The 21,729-nt window shown below is 35.3% G+C and overlaps 1 protein-coding gene across 4 annotated transcripts in view; it reads right to left on the bottom strand.

The window, feature by feature from the left end:
* Window positions 1-21,729, bottom strand: part of DCC (DCC netrin 1 receptor) — a 1,128,596-nt gene that overhangs the window by 270,587 nt on the left and 836,280 nt on the right. For all 4 annotated transcript variants that reach the window (XM_053902733.1, XM_019464025.2, XM_019464024.2 and 1 more), the window contains exons 10-12: window positions 19,231-19,379; window positions 17,422-17,560; window positions 10,505-10,554 (exon numbers count right to left, since the gene is read on the bottom strand). In XM_053902733.1, coding sequence (XP_053758708.1) covers window positions 10,505-10,554; window positions 17,422-17,560; window positions 19,231-19,379 — 338 coding nt within the window. The remainder of the gene's footprint in view (window positions 1-10,504; window positions 10,555-17,421; window positions 17,561-19,230; window positions 19,380-21,729) is intronic.

The following is a 21,729-nucleotide window of genomic DNA, read 5'->3' as shown; positions in this document are numbered from 1 at the left end:
CCTTCTCTTACAAGGCCCTATATATAGGAGGAAGTGGCCAAATGACCAACAACCCTAGCCAAGGTTCAAATCTTAGTGCTGTCACTTCCTCCCTGTGTGGCAACATGGCTTATTACCGAGCCTCTCTAAATCTCTGGTCTCTCTGGAAAAATGGAGATATTGATACAGTCCACTGACTTAAACCACTTTTTCATTATCCATCACCCCTGCTCCTATACCCTCTTTTTCTGCCTTAGCTTTGAAGAAGTGAGTTTTCTTTTTAATGACTCCCTGGCAAAACCTCTTAAGTCACTCTCTCTCTTCTCCCGAGGCAAACTCCAAACAAAATAAAACCCAACTATCTGCCTACCCCAGGCCAGCAACCAAGCAACCACCCTGGAGAGAGGAAAACAAACACAATTGTGTTGGCTAATTTCACTTTAAATTCATGACAACAAATCTCAAATGGTCAGGCCACACACACTGCTCAGCAATTATAATTTCATGTACTTTATGATTCTCTTTTCTACAGCCTGAAATAACTATTTCTCATCGTGTCCCCCGTCTTCAAACTCTCAATACTTGATCCTTCAAGACTTCACACGTTGGTGAAGACCTTTTGTTCTACTTCTCCTCTTGCCTCCAAAATGATACAATCGCATCCACACCCACTCCCTCTGCCTTCGCTCACCTTACCAACACTGAAGCATTGACTCCCCTCCGCCTACATGCTGGATCCTCTACCTTCTTGCCTACATGAAAGATTGCAGTCTTGCAATTTTCCACTCTTTCCGTTGCATCACTAATTTTCCCCTCTATGCTGCATTACTTGCAAAAGTTGCAGTATCCCTTATGTTGAAAAAGGAAACAACAACAACAGTAAATAAATAAAACAAGCAGTGAAACCTCTTTCAAGCCTACCATGCCCTAAAGTTACCATTCATTTCCTGTTGCACTGCAGAACAAAACTCCACAAAAACATCATCTGCGGTCACGCTCTGCAGTACCCTCGCCTTTCTCTCCATTTTCATGCTCCCTCCCAAGTGGTCGCATTGCCGTCATTATTTTACTGTATTTTTCATCAGCACTGACATAGTTGGCAGCACTCTATCTTCTGTGACACCATCCCTCTTTGTTTTCTCTTACCACTCTTGCTCCTTCTCATCTGTCCAATCACTAAATGTGCAGTGTTCCAAGATTCAGCCATTTGGTTTTCTAACTATAATCTCTCCCTAGGTGTCATTGATATGACAGTGACTCCTAAATTTATATATCCTGTCATGACCTGTCATCAGACCTCTGGTCTCATATGCCTGATTGTCTACATGATTGACATCTCTAATTGTATGTCCAGTACTTATCTCAAATTCAAAATGTCCAAAAACTAATTGATTGTTCCCTCTAAACCAATCTTTTTCTGCATTCATCCTTATCTCATTAAACAGCCCCACAGTGCACTCATTTCCTGTAGCAAAGATCTAGTCTCTATCTTTGATCCTTCTCTTTCCCCTGCCCTTTATATCCAATCCATTAGCCAATCTTATTGGTTCTAAATGCAACACACATCATGATTTTTCCCATTTCTCTCTTCATCGGCTGTAATGACTCCCAGGTCCCAGCTACAATCATCTCATACAGATTACTCAATTGTCTCCTAAACGGTGTCCCTGCTTCTACTCTGCCCATCCTCAATAATTTTCCTCACAGCAGCCAATGTGATCTTTTAAAAAGAGATCCCTCCCCTTTCAAAACTCTTTTCATCATCCACAGAATGAAATTCTAATTTTCACCATGCCCTATAAAGCCCCACACGATCTGGCTGTGACCCAGAGATCTGTGATCCATGCGTATGACTGTTATTTCAATCATGCACGGACGGTTCCCCTGCCAAGGCTTTTGAACTAGCTATGAGCTTTATGTGGAATGCCTTATCCTAAATGTGCAACAAACAAACAAACAAAAAAACTGGCCGTTTTCATATTCTTGAATTCAACACGTGTCACTTTCTTAAAAGGCTTTTCCTTGAAATCTGATTTAAATTTGGTGCTTCTCTATCATATTATTGTGTTTAGTTTTCTTCACATAACTTATTCTTGTGTTAATTGTTCAATCCTTTGTTTGCTTATTAACCTGCCTCCTTGTATTTGAATTTACGCAAGCTCCAGGAAAAGAGATTGGCTGCCTTCGTTGTAGCTTTTCCAGTAATAAGCTCAGTTCAAAGTTAATATTCCAGTAATAAGTTTAACAACTAGAACTTATAGGGTTATTATAAAAGAAGTAAATAAAATAGTATTTTAAGTGGTTAGCGCCTTGCCAGGCACAGAATACCTGCTGAAAAGTTAATTACCGGCATTATTATTGTTAGAATTAGGTGCTCCTTAAATATGTATCAAAATGTTAATTAAAATAACTCATGCTAATGTCTTAAATATTTCAGATGAAGGATTTGTATTTTAACAGTTGTTTTCTAAGGTAATCAATATTTTAAGCTAGACAAGTAAATTAAGTTTTTTGCATGTAAGTGAATGTTTCAACATCTCTAAATTCAAATCACTACTGGTAGGACTGAATCTATTCATGTCCTCTAACTAATCAACCATTCCAACCATAAGGGCAACTTCCTTGAACTAAATTAAAATCAGAGATCTTATCACTAGACCTAGGTTCATTTAATTTAGGCCCATTATTAAACCTCCCACTTTTCAAAAATGTATGACTTGAGGGAAATCTCATTAAACTTCATGGGGAGGCTAAAGTGAGCTTTGCCTTCAGAGTCAACCAGAAATGGAGCCATTAGAAATGTGTGTGATGAAGTACAAATTACAAGGTGATATTAAAGTGGGGCTAGAACTCCCAAGAGGGTGGTATTTTACCATATGTTTTAGTCTGTTTCTCCAAATCCTTTCTGCAGGTATCCTAGATGGCAGTAATGAGAATAAATTTGGAAAGAACAAAATACAATAACTCCCAAACACACAACAAAAAATGATACATGTAAGTATTTGAAACATTCTAGAAAATGTTTTTGTAATCCTGTTTACATTATAAAAAGTTTATATAGATGTGGAGATTTTTTTGAGAGAGAGAGAGACAGAGACAGAGAGAGAGAAAAAGAGAACAAGTGCATGTGTGTGGTATGGAGGGGCAGAGAGAGAGAGGGAGAGAGACAGAGAATCCCAAGTAGGCTGTCAGCCTGGAGTCCAATATGGGGCTTGAACCTTATGAACCCTGAGATCATGATCTGAGCTGAAATCAAGAGTCAGATGCTTAACCAACTGAGCCACCCAGGCACCCCTAGATATGGAGATTTAATCATGCCTCTAATTTATTCAAATCCTGTCAGAGAAGTCATGGGTCACTCTCAACTCCATATTCCATAGTTATGCACATAGGCACTTTGTAAAGACTCTTCCTAGATTTGCTTCTAGTTTTTTTTTTTTTATAAATTTAGTTTTTCTTCTTTTTATACTTAATTTATAGTTTTACTTTACTTTATTTTTTAAGTGTATTTATTTTTGAGAGAGACAGTGACACCACAAGTGGGGAAGGGACAAAGAGCAAGAGAGAAAGAAAATCTCCACTCTGAATTGGAGCCCAACACAGGGCTGAATCTCCTGACCGTGAGATCATGACCTGAGTCAAAATCAAGAGTCAGTTGCCTAACCAACCAAGCCACCTGGCACCCCTATATTTTTATTTTAAATTAATTTTGTGGGGATGAGTTAGCTCAACTTATGGACTACATAGTTGTTTGGAATGTGTATGATATTACCAAGATAAGTAACATGGAAAAGTTTTAAAGATAGTGTTTAGTATAAAAGGCATCTATAAAGAAATCATTTGACCAAAACAGAGTTAAATACTTTTCACAGCCTTTAGTATCTCTAATAGGGGACTTATATTTCACACAACTTTTAAACCATACAACATCATTGCTGGGGAAAGTATCATGAGTCAGTACTCTCCAAGAACAGCTCTGAGAGAATGAGTGATAGTGTGATACGAAGATATGTTTTGAGTTTATGGTGTATTCTCTTATTCAGCTTATTTACAGAATGTATTTAAATTGGCATGGTGCATTTAAATTATTTAAAAATTGGCTATTTATTTATTTTTACTCTCCTAATATCCTTCCCATCAGAGTTTATCCATTCACTGTGTTTTCACTAGGGAAAAAAAAAAAAGATGGAAACTGTTGATTTATTGGAACTCCAAAAGAAAAAGGATCAATTTAGCTACTGGTTTACTAGCTAAATTGTGATGGGATATGAAATTGATCCTGGTGACCAAATCATGTTTTCAGAGTCATTCCAGAACAATCCCATGCACCTATTTCCGGTTCCTTATTATTAACTATGCCAGTTGGTTTTGTTAGTACATTTTAAAAAAATTATTCATAAACGTGGGACCTTGGAAACAGAAGTATTCGGAAAGCAGTATCAATAGTGGAAGTGAGGTATTTCTTCCCAGCCAATTAAAGCATCTGCCTATATTCTTCACTACTATGATTCATTAGATCCTTCATTTCCCTGCGAAGATATAAAACTTTAAGAGTGTTCTCATTTCTCTATTAAGATAAAGTAAAAGGCAATCACATTTCTTTTCATGAATCAGTCCTCTCATTTTTTTATAAAACAAGTCAGGTGGCAGAAAGTAGTATGGTAGTTGGCAGGGCCTTGGAGAAAGGGGAGAAATGGGCCATTATTATTTAATGGGGAAAGTTTCAATTTGAGGAGATAAAAAGTATTCTGGAAGTGGATGGTGGTGATGATCTCACATTGATATAAATGTACTTATGTCACTTACCATACACTTAAAAATTGTTAAAATGGTAAATTTTATGTTATATGTATTTTACTACAATAAAATGTATCTTTTTTTAATGTAAGCAGGATAACAGATATCTGAAGATGGGTTCCTTCCAAATTACAGACCAAATAGTTATATTCTTGAGGGATTTCTCATGAATTATTTCATGTTGTCTGATTTTAACACAACATTAAAACTTATAGTGAGTATATTCTACAAATTCTAGGCAAAAACAGAAAGGCTAGACTATAAGAAATACTAGAAAACATTGTCTTCCTTATAGTTAGGCTCCTACCCTCATACCCTTCCCAAGACCATTTCAGTCACATCATCTATGCTCAAAGAACACTCGTGTAATGCATCAGTGAAGAATAACTGAAATAAATATAAGAGATCTATATCCATTTGAATTGAATTGATGAATAACTGGACCACACACTATAATCAAGCAGAAATTCTCTGTGTATTATGATTAAAAACCCCAGTGTGAAGTTTGGAATGTAAACATTATTGTAAATACCAGCTTCTAATTTATCTTTGCATGGTATGAATCACCTAAGGTCTCCTATGTGTCCTCTGTCTCCACATTAAATGCATTTCAGAAACCAACTGTATTTGTTGGAGGAGGACTCAGAGCTCTGGCTCCAAATAACTCAGTGGCCAAAGTGTATTTTATGAAGGATTTAGGATGACAGGGAGAGAAACAAACAAAAAGTTTGTGTTCATGAGATATCTGAGACTTATGCCTATGTGCAACATACAAGGGGGAGATCAGCATTCACAGGAAGCATGGTCAGACTGAAGAACAGGATCTAGAACAGCTGTGTGAGCAGTATGTTTTCAGGGGAGATGAGATACAGCAGAGAGTGGTACGAATTTAAGTGCCCTGTGGACAGCCAAGAGAAGAAACCTTAAATCGGGGCCGGGGTGGGGGTGGGGGCGCACAGAGGATCTGCAAATAAATATTATAACTTACACCAGCTCTTTGTTTTTCATTCTTCCTCTTTCCCCTTTCCTAACTTTTACAATTTCCATCACGTCCCTAACAAGTGGGTATCCCAGTTGGGAGTCAAACGCAAATGACTCATTCAGCTGTCCACCTAACTATCAAGTTCTGTTGATAAGAGAACCAGTCCAATGGCAGGAGACAGAGACCTTAGTCAAACTCATTCTGTCACAGCACATCTTCAGAAGCAGACCCCTCTGAGGTTACCCAGTGACACAGCACTTAGATTATCTCCACGTCACTTTTTGTTTTGTTTTTCAAGAAAGAAAAGAAAGGAAGAAAAAGAGAAAAGAAAGAAAAAAGATGTTAAAATATCTGGGGCAAAAATGATCAGTATGTTTTCTGGAGTTGGGAATTGCTGTTTTAATTCTCCCTTTGGGTAGTGTTTAAGTAAAGGGATTTGAATGATCAGTAAACTAATTTTCAAGTTACTTAAGCATGCCAAAATATGCTGACACACAGGGGACTGAGGAACTAAGACACAAGAAGACACCAGTCCCTTTTCTACTGTTGCAATTAAGACATCACACACATTATCAAACAGTGAGTGACTAACTGGGTATTAGCTTTTGGAATGCAAAAAAAAAAAAAATTACATCCACATAGATGTATCTGGTATCCAAGGATAAGAATTTCAACACTAGAGAGGTGCAATGATATAATGAGAGGAAATCACTATTACACATTAAAAAAAAACCTCAACCTGAACAAGAATCCATGCCTGATGATATACTGGATTTTGTTTATTTTTTTATTTCATTCTTTGTAACCAGCCTATAGTCTCAGTCAATAAATATCTGAACACATGTGAATTGAGTCCACTATACTTTAATCAATATACTTGTGCAATTTTCTCTAATTCTGTAAAGATAAAATGATTGAGAAAAGGCCTAACAAGTGATATTTCAGTAATAGATGTTTGGGGCCATACAAGATTTTAGAGATTGTCTCGCCAACCCACTCATGTTAACAGTGAGAAAATAATGTCAACTTTGAGGAGTTACAACAGATCAAATTTGGTTAGATTAAAAGTGAATTTTCTCTCATATGTTTCCCTATTTAAACTATGAATTCCATGAAGGCAGAGACTGGATATGTATAGTAGGTGTATATGCAGTGTGTATGTATACAGTATATTGTAGATATATCATAAGTACACAGTAAATGTTGAATGAATAGATGAAACTAATCTTGACTTTCTAAGATCTCAAAGAGCTAGCACCAGGGCCCAGCATCCTGAATCCTAGCATTCTCTAAATGTTCTTATTCTCAGAACTTTTGTATTGGAACATAGGAAAATGGTTAAGTACCAACATAAGCCCTTCCAAGACTATACAAATTTAGGCTTTATATTCTCGCCAACTAATTAAGTTGTAATATTTATTTCTTCAGGGGCTCCTGGGTGGCTCAGTCATTTGGGCGTCTGGCTTCAGCTGAGGTCATGATCTCATGGTTTGCGAGTTTGAGCCCCGCGTTGGGCTCTGTGCTGACAGCTCAGAGCCTGGAGCCTGTTTCGGATTCTGTGTCTCCCTCTCTCTCTGCTCCTCCCCCACTCATGCTCGCTCTCTCTCTCTCTCTCTCTCTCTCTCTCAAAAATAAATAAGCATTAAAAAATTTTTTAAAAAATTTACTTCTTCAAATAATAATTGAATTTCAAAGTAAAATCTTAAGAAAATTATTATAAAGTTTTCCCAATAAAACAGTTACATTTTAAAGTTCATAGTGTAAACCATTATTTTCTCTTTTTTAATGAAGATGTTATTTCTTGTAAAGAAATTTTAGTATGAGAAGTAACCACACAATCATGACTCATTATTACCTAAAATCTAGTATCTATAGGTAAAGCCATTTCTTCAGAACAAAATTTGTGTTCATTGTTAGCTTGCAGAAAGAGAATTAAATCTGTTCTATGATTATAGCTTTATAAAGGTAATCTGCTGTATGGGGGTTTTAAGGACAATAAAGTAACATAATTTCTTTTGGTTCTTTTATCTAAATGTGTAAGAACCTTACTATTAACATAACCTAAAACAGGATTTCTCAGTCCTATTGGCTTACTGGGAGCCAGAACCTTAACAAGTACCTCTAAATGGTAATTTTATAACTATAGTGAATTTTCAGTTTTATGTACAGAAATGCTAACCATCAGGGCACCTAGGTGGCTCAGTCAGTTAAGCATCTGACTTCATCTCAGGTCATGATCTCATGATTTGTGAGTTTGAGTCCCACGTGTGCAGAGCCTGCCTGGGATTCTCTCTCTCCCTCTCTTTGCCTCTCCCCCACACATGTGTACATGTTCTCTATCTCTCTCAAAATAAATAAACCTAAGAAAGAAAGAAATCCTAGCCATCTGTGTGCACAGATATTAACACCACCAGTCAATTCTCATTGACTGTCAGTAAAAAAATGAGTTATGTTCAGTAATTGCAATGTTATATAGAATAAAAAATTTTAAATATGGCTCTGTTCCTTCTATATTAAATAGAAATCTCAAGTAAAATGAATGACATTAATGTTTAATTCTTTTAGTTTAAAGATAATAATACTACTTACATAACTAAAATATTCCTTTTTAAATAAATTTTGTTTCTTAAAATGGCAATAGTCAGGGGTAAATATTAATATATTTGAGAACTTTTCTTTTGTTTCAAACATAAGAACATCAAAATATAATATTGTTTTTGCCTTTTTCCTCATCATCATCAGGAATAAAAACAAAAGTGTTTTTGCCATCTAGTTTCTTTCTCCTTGGTAACAATCCAAGAATAATCCAAATTCATAATTTATATTTCCATAAAAGCTAGGAAATAAGATAACAAAGAGAAGGAGAGGCTTTCCAGTGCCTGGGCCTGCTGTATTCATTCTAAAAAGCTAATGAACAAGTTAAGTTTTCTAGCAGTGCAATGTTCCAGATATAACCACAAGAGGATAGAAACAGGAGTGCTTATATTTGGTCATTGCAAGCATTGCATATTATAGAAAAGGACAGGTTGGGATATTTGTATACACATATAGAAATCAGTTGAAAATCCAATTTTGTGAAACAGGAATTCCCCTTTGAGGGAGGTAAAAAAAAATCCATATTTAAATGTAGTCAGCATCCAAGGTCATTCAATAATGCCTTCTTCACATTTCAGAAGAAAACATTCATCTTTTACTAGAGTAGACTGTATGGAATAAGAGCACACATACATACACATAAATAGCTTGTATCAATTTCTATGTTCTGTCTTGGAGGAAAGATGTGAGGCAGGTGAGAACTCTGATAAAAATAAGTAATTAAAACAATAGAATCAAAATGTGCTTTCCAAATTTCACTCATTAACAACCTACAATAATTGTAAAAATCTACTTGACTATGATTTGGCATTCTCTTAATTTGAATGGTGCATCTGTAAAACATTTAATGTTGGTGCCAATAAAAATATAGTTTTTAGGGAATACTTATCTCTGGTTATTATCCTTTAGCTTTTTTTTTTCTAAGTTACTTATTTTACTCCTTCTAATTTTAAACTTGTTTTACTAGTTCTTATCCAATATAGGGACTAAAAATAAAAGAGGCTAACAATTTTAGAGACATTTCACCTGTTCCAAAAGACAAATTTATTTGACAGAGGCAAATCTGCTCAAAGTCACAAAACAGGGCTTCATCAGAGATTTCTGCAAAATTTGGCAAGGAATTGTACGTTGAGGGAAGTAATAGCTACCGACACAAAGTTAGATCCTATGTATATATTACTACTTCCTCATGATAAATCAATAAGGAAAGCATTAACATTCAAATTACATGAGTATAGAAACTGAGGTTTGTTGAGGTTAGAGACTTTTCTAAGATCACATACAGGTATTAAAAGAGAAAGCTAGGATAAAAACTAGAGTATGACTTTCTCTAAGACTCCTATAATTTCCCTGCTGTCTTCCAGAGCTTAGACACCAGTTAGGCTGCCCCCCCCCCACCCCGCCTCCACTCAGTGAGGTTCAGGGATAGTGAAATTATTTCCCTGAGAGCACACAACCAAGCGATGAAAGAGTCAAGCCAAACCAATCCTTGTTTGCTTCACTGTACTATATGCCTTTAGCTGATTTTCAAACCCAAGGCACACTTGAAATAAGGAGATGCTTCTAGCAAACTGATTTCTGGCATTAGGTTCCTTATCTTCAGCTATACCTAGCTTACTTTAAGTCCATTTGAAAGTTATATCAACTTTCCAGGCCAGGAAAACGCTAACCAATGGATAACACTGTTTCATAAATATAACCTTATTGGACCTCAAGAAGGGCCTTCAATGTATATATTTACAAGTAAAAAATAGAGATTATGATAAAATATTCCATTCTAACTAATCTGTCAGGAAACAAAGTCTCTATTCCACCTCTCTCAATGTGAAGACGTTCATTTCTTCATTCAAGTGCTCTAACACATTATGTCCTATGTAGTCACTATAGGTAAATGGACATCTTTGTTTCCTGATGGAATAGACTTTAATCACTGTCACATTCATAAAACTGTGTGCTGTTAGTAAACAAATGTTTCCTTTAATTAATTCAAGTATGGTTGAAGAAGAGGCGGAATCAATGCCACTCACTCCCTGTGCTGTTCTGGAACATTTCTTCACATGGAAACCACCCTGCCTCCCAAGAAGGTGAATGAATGGGTAAGTGAAAATTACACATGTAAGTACTGAAATAGTGAAACTTTCCATGACTTACCCTTGAATTAACTACTTCCAGGGAGACGTTCTGAGGCGGGGCACTTGGCACTAAAAGGAATAAAACAAGGTGAGATGGTTACTGCCAAAGTCATAAAAGAGAAACAACAACCCTCTGTGAAAAGAGAAAGCATGACTTTCACAGTTCATGATGATAATTAGGTAGGCTGATCCAGGTGGCACTTCAAAATTTTCCTGGAGAGATGGAAAATAACTGCATCTGTTTATTTGTTCTCACTTGGTAGGCCAGTTATCCATATAGGGAGCCCCCAAAACTGTTTGGTAAGAGAGCACCTGCCGTGATACCAAAGACTGCCATTTAATTACAGCTTTCTTATTATTACCTTCCCAGAGAAGCCAATAAAAACACACCGGAGATTTCCTGGAGTGGTTTTAAAGGCTTAAGATGTTGTGCATTTCAGGATCTGCATGGTTTTATTATAAAATATGTCATTCTAATGGTCACTCTTGTTGCTTAATCCCCTTAATGCAATCTTTATTATCTCTTAAAAAGAGAAAAGATGAAATACATCCCTCTTTTTATCTGTATGTAATTAAACCTATGTGTCACAGATGCAAGCAAGTTATCAAATAACATTCGGTGAGTCAATTCCAGGAACAAAAAAAGCAGTTTATTTTTCTTTGCAGATTTTCTGTTTTTTTTTCTCTTGCTTGCATTTTGATTGCCCGATTCCTTCATGGGAAAAGGAAGAATATATACAAATTTCTTTATAATACTTGTAATAAATATTTACTATGTCAAAAAGTGAATATTCTATCGTGTGAAAAATTCAAAGACAACCATTCGCTGAACAGCTATTATGTGTAAGACACTATCCTAGATGTCTTGGATAAATCATAAACAATGTTTTTTGCCCCCCAAAAGAAATAGAAGTAGCATTCAATAAATGCTTAACATATGTTAATCTGTAAAATATAGTCCCTATTTGTTCATGACAAATTGATTAACAGAGAAGAATTGCTCTTAGCATTTTCAAGAATTTAAAGGCCATTTTCTGTCACATTGCCCCTTCTTTAACTTGAACTTGGACAATATCTATATTTCTATAGGGTACTTGTATTTTCCCCTGAATTCATTATGCCCTACTCTGAGTTTACTTTCTGAAAGTATTCACCATGAGGGTATATGTGTCATTAATCTTTACAGCCTTCAAACTGACATTCAACTAATATTTACTGACTCAATGATTATATGAAAAAACAAATACTTAAATATTAGCTCTTGGACCTTCCTGGACACCATAAGAATTTTAATCACTTTGTTTTGATTTTGAACTTCTTATCTTAGTACTTGATAAAAGCTGTGGCCAATGTAGTTTGTGATAAATAACACTCACTGGTCTTATTTTCATGAATTAGGTCAATAATCCTTTCAAAAAATAGTTTATAATTTAATAAATAGATTTTATTATTCAACTTACTTTAGTTCACATTATATTTCTTTTCAAATAAGGAATATAATTCCTCACAGGGACCAGGATTTTTGCCTCTTTGGATGCTGAATCCTCAGTATCAATAAAAGTGTCACATTCAGCAAATATGCGTTGAATTAATTAATTAACAGAGAGATTATAAGAAATAATAAAACTTTTTATCACACTTAGAGTTTTAGTCATAACAAGCTTTCTTTTTGCAGTTTTATTTTTTTTAATTAAGGTATAACATACATATAGTATAATGCACAAATCTTGTATGCATGATTGGATACAGTTGTATGTGTGTGGGTGTGTTCGCATTTAAACACCACCTAGATGAAGATTTAGAATATATAGTATCCTGGAAAGTTCATTTGAGTCCCCTCCCAATCAATACCTTTCTAAGAGTAACCACTATTCTGACTTCTAACACCATCGATTAGTTTAGCTTGCTTTTAAGCTTACTAAAAATGAAATCAGTTATTATTTCTAGGCTGGTTTCTCTTACTCGTTATTATTTCTTGAGATTCATTCATCTGTTGCATCTAGCAGTAGTTTTAGTGCTTCTGTTTGTCTTTTATTGCTCCTACGTATTATATTATATGACTATTCTATTTTATATTTACTCATTCTGTTGATGAATGGCCTTCAACTACTTTAGATTTAGGACTGTAAGACTAAATCTCCTATGAAAATTTTTGTACATGTCTTTTGACAAACAACTACACTCATTTTCTTCTTTATATACCTTTATATACCTAGCAGTGGAAATCATGGTAGAAGTAAAACCTCTATGGGGGTTATACATATGTAAACAAGGAAAAATATACATATGATAAAATTTTCCAAAGTGGTCCCACCAATTTACACTCCCACTAAGAATGTAGCAAATGTCCAGAATCTCCGTATCCTTACCAACGTTTGTTTTTTCTGAATCTCTTCCATTTTAGTCATTTTGTAGGTATGTAGTGTTTTTATTTGCTTTTTCTTGAGGCTCAGTAATGTGAAGCATCTTTTCACATGTTTGCTGACATTTGGATGCCCTTTATCGTGGAGTTTTAAGAGTCTTTTTTTTTTACAGCTAAATTTCCTTTAAAACTCATCTCTAAAATTTTCATTCCTTTATCTTATATTCTATGTTCATGTTACTATGATTAAAATATTAAGATTTTTTTTTCTCTATAGTTAAAATAGTCAGAAGGGCTCTTCTGCATTTGGCAAACTTCCTATCTTCTCGACTCTTCTCAAATGTTATAATAATGAAATGGACTTCCCTAAACTACCTTCACAGACCTGTGGACATTCCCAGTCTTCAGAAAAGGGAAGAATGCAGAGGCTTTAATAAGACCGTCTCTACATTCTGTTTCTGTAAAAGACGAAGTATTAGAGTAGGCTGGAAATAATAACAATGTGTGTGATCAGAAAAACTAAACAGACTGACATCCTCACAATGAGAAAGAATTTAATATGATCCATATTTAAATTATGCTGTAAAGCATTGAAAATTAAAATAGGCACCAACTGAAAAATGCTAAGTGCTCCATCATATAATTTCACAAACTTCTAGCACATGGGCTGTTCTTGACTTATGTAATCAGGAAAAAAGTAGAGTTTATTCTACAGTATTTTTAGTTGTCAATCCCCACTCCCTCCCTCTATCAATTCCCATATTCCTGAGACATAAATAGATAAAGTAGATAGGATTATATGCTTGGTGGAAGGAAGTAGGATCTACATTTATTTGAGCTTTTCTTTATTTGACTTCCCAAGATGTTTCATTGTCTCATGAAGCAAAGAGGAAAGCCATGGTTCATTGTTTTCTCTTCAAAATGTCAAGCAATTTATCATTTATAATAGGTTGGTTAAGGCTGATCAGAGATATTCAGTCTAGAAACTCCCTCAATATGGCGAAACATGCTGGTTTGATACATATGATGATGATATATTCTGTATAGTAGATAAAGTTCCCACATTTGTAAATCAATCTCCATAGAGTCAGGTACTTGAGTTCCTCCCCTTACCAAATGTGTGCTGTCCTGTACATATAATTTATGGATTGAAATAATTCATATATAATTATGAGCTTTGTACTTTCAGCAATTGATATAAGAACTTCATTATAGAATAAGAGAAACTCAAGATTTTTCACATTAAATCTTGCTTCTTTTCCTACTAGCTTGCGATCTGACTCTGCTGCTTACCAGGCTAGCTTTTGTGACCTCTTTCTAATATTAGTTTTGTCATCTGTAAAGTAGAAAAAATCATAGCATCATAAGGATTAAAGATTATTAATGCAAAGTGATTAGAACAGGGCCTTGTACTAATAAGTACTCAATAAATACCAGTGATAACAGTAAAAAGCACATTCTTATAGTTAAGCTTGTCTATGAAATTGGGTCCCTCTGCTTATGGGCAGAGAGCAAGCTGACATGGAAGCTCATAAATATTAATTGATTCATAAAATCTTTTAAGTGACCTACACTCATCAACTGGTTCAAGAGAAAATATTTGGGAACAAATTGGTAAAACTAGTTACATTCCGTGCTATTAGACTGCCTAAATCTGATGTCCATCTCAAAGGGTTTAAAGAAGCACATCGTTATATACAAATGATACAGTAAGTAGAGGGATTTGAATGAAAAACAATTTTTCTTCCCAGAAACACAATTAAAGCAGGCTAAATTAGAGATGAGAGCTTATCAGAACAGAAATCTTTATAAGCATTTTAGCATAACAGGAAGACCACTGGGATAATTAATTCAGAAAAAAACCCATTATTTGTATTTCATTTTTGCTTTTATTTAATTTTTCTCTGGTCCCGATATCAATTTTATGCTATCCTCTGACCTGATAAGAAACATGGTGCCCTCAATAACATGCATGTATTTAGGCACAGTCATCTATTAAATTAGCCACATAAATGGAAAGTTCTAAAGATAAGTCTACACATAAAAAAAATTATATTGTTTGGCTTAGCTATCTGATTAATTCAGTAAATATTTACTGAGATGATGAATGCAGAGATGGACATAACAGCATTCTTCACATTAAAGAACGTGTAGTATACAGAGAAAAAGTGACACGTACATTGTCATAGATAATATTTATTGAACGCTTAAATATATGCCATGTTCATATTTTTGGTGCTTACATGGATTAGCTCATCTAATTTCCACAACATCTCCCTTTTATAACACCCAGAAAGTCAAGGAGAAGACAGCTTCACAACTGAGGACTAGAAAGTAGCAGACTATGAAAAGTGATTAAACATATATCTTTGTAGGATGTGTGACTACAGCATGGGCAGCTTCAACAGAGAGAAGACGTCAGCATGAGCAAAAAGAAGGGGACTGGATAATAAGAGAGAGAAAGTCAAGAGTGCAGGGGTTTTTGTTGGAAATCCAAAGAGATGAATTGATTGTGAAGGAGATTGCAGACAAGTTTCAGGAGCCCACTCTAAGGGGCCATTCAGTTCCTGCTTTCTCCTATCAAATGCATCGATAAAGAGAAGTTGGCATCCTTTGTACAATGATGCTTGCTGGGTTAGGGTCATGAAATCCTTTTATTTAGTGACAGGCATTTTCTAAGTCCTAACTGTTACAACACTTAGAGATAATCATTCTTGGACTAATGAGTAATAATCTATCTCTCTCACTTATGACATTTAAAACCAAAGTGGAGAATAAGGCCACAGTATTACAGTTCAGAGTGTGAATGAAATCTACATAAATTATGTAAAATATTCATTTTCATTTGTTTTCCTTTTATTTTTATAATTATAAGTTGTGAAGTAATTTATTCTGCCAATAAATATTCTATTCCGTCTTCAATAACAGAATCAGATGGATGGGCATTAAAAACGATGCTGAAGTGGTGTTACATAAAAATTTTTTTAAGTTGAAATTGCAAATGAGCATCACTCCTGTGTCTTCACTGCACTGTCCTTAATAACATGCATGACCTTCCTCATTCCACTGATATTGTGTGAAATATCCGCCCAGATACTTTTCTAGATTAAAGAATGATGGATTGGTTAAGGAATCACAAGGTAAAGTCTTTTTTTCCCTTGAAATTCAGCAGATCAATAATTTATAGAATTATATACAACAACATGGAAACCACTGCTGAAAAGAGATAGCTTGTTGCCTTTTTAATATTCATAGAGGCCATCTCTGCATCTCTACACCTGCTTGAATTTCCACTAGCCCCACATCATATACTCTGCTGTCCTTTATTTTCACTTGTCATTAAATTTCCCAACATTTCATTATCCTTTTCTTAGATGTCTAGTTTCCTCTGCTACTGCTTTGCCAAATCCATCTTTTTCATTAAGAGTTCTTCCTCTCTTTTATGACATTTAAGAAAATATGTCTAATATTTCATTTGTTGGGCAAGGTACAGCTAAAATTATGCACTTTCATATTTAGTTTTAATACCTGAAATAATGAATTATTTGGCCTAAATCTTATGACATATTTTCAAATTAAGAGGTATACATAGGAGGGCTGTCCATCATTTACACCTTTAGTCATCCACTCCTCTTTAGAATGAGAAATAAAAAGAACCACACCAATGTAAATTAGTCCACACACATGCACAAATGTGTCAGTGTTTACAGACATTAAGAAACCACCCCCAAAAAATAATTTGAACTCTTAGGAGTAGTCCCACTTTTGAAGATAACCTACTAATATGATAGGAAAAGACAGGATAAAATTGGCAGAGAGGGAAAGGATAGGACCCGAGGTCCCTGGGTGGAGAAAAACACATATTTTGAAACAATGCTGGGAGGGGTGTCTGACCACAGCACACCCCCTCAGGCATAAGGTTCCTCTTAAGAATGTAACAGATTCCACCCATTCTGGATTTCTGGTTTTCTCTTCAGGTTTCCCTCAGGAATTTGACAAAAGACCGAAGTATGGCCATAGGCTACCCCTCATACAATGGAAACCAGACAATCTGGAATTGACAACCTAGCACCTAGAGCTATCAAGCCAATAAGGGTAGAGCCTGAGAAGGAACAAGGGGGAAGGCTGGGGGAGGGTTGACCAGAACCTTATAAAAGCAGGACCCTTGCCTACAGTTCTTGGGCATTCACTTTCAAATGCCCCTCTCTGTAAAGAGAGCTTTCCTACTATTCCTCCTTTCTAATCTTATACTCTAATAAACTTTTGCCTGTTGCTCATTTTGTGTCCACCTCTTCATTCTTTGAAGCAGCAAGACAACGAATCCTGGGTATTGTGGTAAAGAATCCTGCAACACTAGGAAATCCTGACACAGAGCATATAATATACCTTTTGAAAGAAAGTTTAAATTTAACTGTAATAGATAGTTTGAGTGAAGTAGCCAAATTTTTAATTAATGCTAATATATGCCATTAAATTTTAGTTCAAAGGCCTTAAACACGCAATCCATGGCATACACGCAGTATTATTTCATTACTATCAAATAAGTGAGTCAAGTTTCACCATTTAACACTTACCATCAGAAAGTGTAACCACTGTTATGTCATCAGTAGATACTCCTGGCCCATAGCGATTATAAGCTAGGAATCGAAGAGTATATTCCGTGAATTTTTTCAGGCCTTCCAGCTTATAAGATAGTCCATCAACCTCTATATTCTGGAGACATAAAATGTCAAACTGTTATTCAGGAGGCACATTAAAGCAGAAATGGCAGCCATTCTGTGCAATCAGTGAATTGGATATTAGACTCTTACTCACAGAACCACGCTCTAGCCTTATAATGAGTTGTTGTAAAACCTAACTTGTGACACACACTCCCCCACTAAATTCCAAACCACTCTGTAGACTCCTAGTTAAAATAGCACCATGCTATTTTTACAGTCATTAAGTTCCAATGTGTTTAACACCACCCAATACATTGAATGGTATGCAATATTCCACCCACACTGATACTGACGGGCAGAAGGCAACCTGTGAATCCATGGGAACAGATCGTTACTCCTCTCCCCTAAATGGAATAATTCACTAAGAAACAGTGGATTTCTTCCTTCCCTTGCTGAAATATACCCATGGCTCTTGAAACTGACAGATACTTTGCCATAATCTTTATCTCTCACAATGCTGTGAGGTGGGTTGGAACTGTTTTCAGTACGTCACAGCAGCAGAAATGAGGTACTGGAGGTGAAGGTCATTGAAAAATCAGAGCCAGTTTGCTGTAGAAGACCCATTATTAGCTCTCCACAATGATGCTCACACTCACATTTGTCTCAGGTAGCATCACTTCTGAATTTTTTTAAGTGGATTGGTGAAATGCATCATGGGAAAGACAAAAATGTATAGAAAATGGAGAGAATGGAAAGCTGAAAACAAGGGCTAAATAGCATGGGGACAGAAAACAAACAAACAAAAAAACCATGATGAATGATTGTGTAGAAGGAGCTCTTAGTAATTCCTATTGCTCAATATAACTTAGGACTTGAACTATTTCTGAATAGGGCTGTTGCAAAACATCTTTAAAAAGCAAAATCCCTATCATGCAGTTTATGTGCAAGCAGGAAGGCCACAGTATGCTTGGCAAGCTTCACAACATATCCTGAGAACTCTGGTATCCCAAGGTAGGCTCTTGATTTTTCTTATTTACCTATGCACTTGACTATCTATCTTTTCCCACATGAGGTTGAGAAGCCGGAAGTAAACATCTCAACAGTCATATATATGTCACAGAATAGAATTGCTGACTTTCATGTGTCTCCCCCTAAATCTAATTTGCCTATTTTCAAGTATCTGCGCAAACCACAGATTACAAGCAACTTGAAAGGAGGCAAGTAGCCTTCTGGAGTGAGGCTTATTGAAAACAATGAAAAGTGATAGGTGACTACAACCTAATGGTGAGGAAAGGACAGAAATAACTCGGATATATAGAATGAAAGCAGCAAGCTGACTGAGGCCTTTGAATAAGAGATCAGTCATCCTTAAGACAAGGACTGACAATGCAAATGGTTTCTAGGACCAGATAAGTTAATATAAATGTGGCTATGCTGGCCCAGGCCACTAGCTATTACAACTAAAAAACAAAACAAAACAAAAACAAAAACAAACAAACAAAAACCATTCTTTGTAGTGACTTCATTTCATTGTCCATTTGCCTCTCTTACAACCAGAATTCAATTAAATTTCAATTAAATTGCTTAACGTTTCTAATAATCAGTATTTAAAAATTATCAGCTGTTCAATTAACATCATGGACTGGACCAAGAGTTTGCAGATCTCCTCTGGTCCTAGGACCATCCAATAGGTGGCAGCACTGGGCCCATTCCCTTGCCTACCTGTTCTTTTCCCGTGGACACCTCAGTGCAGAACAATCTGTAACCTTGGACTGGACCATTTGCATAGGCAGGGGGTTCCCAGGTAATAAGAATTGAGGTAGGTGAGGTAGATACAGCTTGCAGGTTTTCTACTGGCCCTGGAACTTGCACTGTGTACAAAAGAAATTGATTAGTATGAGAGGGTTCTCTTCCTCAAAACAAACAAAATTACATCTTTTACAGTTTAGGGATATTATAGCCCTATGTACTATTTTAAGAACCAAATGGGATGAAAAAATAAAATATAAAGTAATGAATTTTAGAATCATTTCACTTTGAAATTCAGGAGAGGGTTTATATTAATCTAAATTACGTATTTCATTTTACAGTTGAGGGAATTGGTCAAGGAGTCTAAATTACTAGGAAAATGATGGAAAAGGAGTGGGATTGTTAATCTAAGTTCTTAGTATGGAAAAATTTCCACTATGCCAGCCTGGCTTTGCTTGTGTATGAATAATAACTACAGAAGGAAAAGAGAAAATACAATTAGAATACTTGTATATCATGATTCTACTTATAATTCAAATGAACAGCACAGCTATGGATAATTTGCCACATCTTTATTTAAGTCAGCATTTTAAAATCTTGCCCAATTCTATGTCCTTTAAATTAATATTGAGATTTAATTTTCAGTTTTACTTTCTAGTATTCTATTTCCTCTCATAACTGCTACTTTACTTAATCAAGAATAAGTAGCTTGTTCATTAAATAAATTATATAGCACAGGTCCACAATTGCTTAACCAAAACACTTGTGTCCAGATTTGTTTTGAGATCTGGAAATTTTCAGATTTTAGAAAGACAATATGATGTATGTACAATGTTACATTTAACATCCCAAGTGGGGTCTCTGTTTGCACCCTGTTATCAAATCATACATTTGCAGCAAAATATATGATATTCACATCAGACAAAATTATTAAAGGCTATGCTTAGCATAGCATAAGGGCAGATCAGTTTTGGGTATGTCAGGAGTCAAGAAATTCCTTCAAATTCCAGATTTGCAAATTTTGAATTTGTGCATAATTTTTTATTTATAGACCTGAACACATAAATATATGGTTTGTAAATTGTAAGTGCCATACATCGTAATCTAAATTAAATAGTTTCATCATCACAAATATGATGACAATTTTAACAAAGATGCTGTATATTTTCCCCAGCCTTAGATCCCACCTACCTTTGAACAGATGCACCTTTTAGGCCTCTAAATAGAATTTTGTGAGCTTAACATCCACAGTAAAAGTCTGAAACTGTGGCCGACAGATATCTGATAACACAACTCCTTAGATCAGTGCTGCACCTGTGTCCCTGGATCAGTCATTTTTCAGAATTGATTCCATGGAGCCCAGGCTCCTTAAGGCATCATGGCTCATGCATTGTAGAAAAATGCGTGGAAAAATATGTATATATTTATATATCAGAAACATGTGTTTTATGTCACATTCACATATTTCCCACCAGTCCCCAAAGCTTGAGCATCCTTGTTATTGACATTTGCCTTCTTTCATCTTAACAAATGATTGCTGACAACTTCTCACAAACTTACTTGAAAATCATTTTAAACTTACAGGAAAATTTAAGAATGCAAATAGTATGTTGAACACCTGTATTCCCTTTACCCAGATATACATATATTCTCAGGGCACCTGCGTGGCTCAGTTGGTTAAGTGTCTGACACTTGATTTTGGTTCAGATCATGATCTTGTGGTCTTGAGTTTGAGCCCCACATGGGGCTTGGCCCTGACTGTGGAATCTACTTAGGATTCACTCACTTCTGCCCCTCCCCCACTTGTGTGTGCATGCTCTCTCCGTCTCAAATAAACTTTACCAAAAGAGATACACATATATACATATGTGTATACATATACACATATATACATACATACAAAAGAGATACACATATATACATATCTCTTTACCAAAAGAGATACACATATATACATATGTATGTACATATATACATACATACATATACACTTATATATATATATATATATATATATATACACACATATATGTATATATACTCTTTCTCCCTATATACATATATATTACATATTTATTGTATAGAAAGAGACAGAGGCAGACAGAGAATCTGAATCCATTGTTACACACACCATAGCTCTTTACTCCCAAATATTTTAGTGCATATTTCCTAAGCATTAATTTGTACATAAATAATATTAACTTCAGTACATTTCATATTAATACAACACTTTAATCTTCATCTGCATTCCAATTGTGTCAACTGACTCAATAATGTAACTTATATAGCATTTCCTTCTCCAGTTCAGGATCCAGTCTAGGGTCAAGTTTGCATTTCAGTGCCATAACCTCTTTAGCTGGCTTTAAGCTGAAACAGTTCCAAAATCCATCTTTATCTTTTAGGTCATTTATACTTTTGAAGGTTATACCCCTTTTTTTAAATTAATTAATTTTTTTATTAAAAACAATTTTT

Source organism: Panthera pardus, unplaced genomic scaffold (genome assembly GCF_024362965.1).
Source record: "Panthera pardus isolate Hobbes unplaced genomic scaffold, ASM2436296v1 HiC_scaffold_15, whole genome shotgun sequence".
Classification (NCBI taxonomy): domain Eukaryota; kingdom Metazoa; phylum Chordata; class Mammalia; order Carnivora; family Felidae; genus Panthera; species Panthera pardus.
Note: the sequence above shows the minus strand (reverse complement) of the source record. Positions and strands in the feature narration are given on the sequence as shown.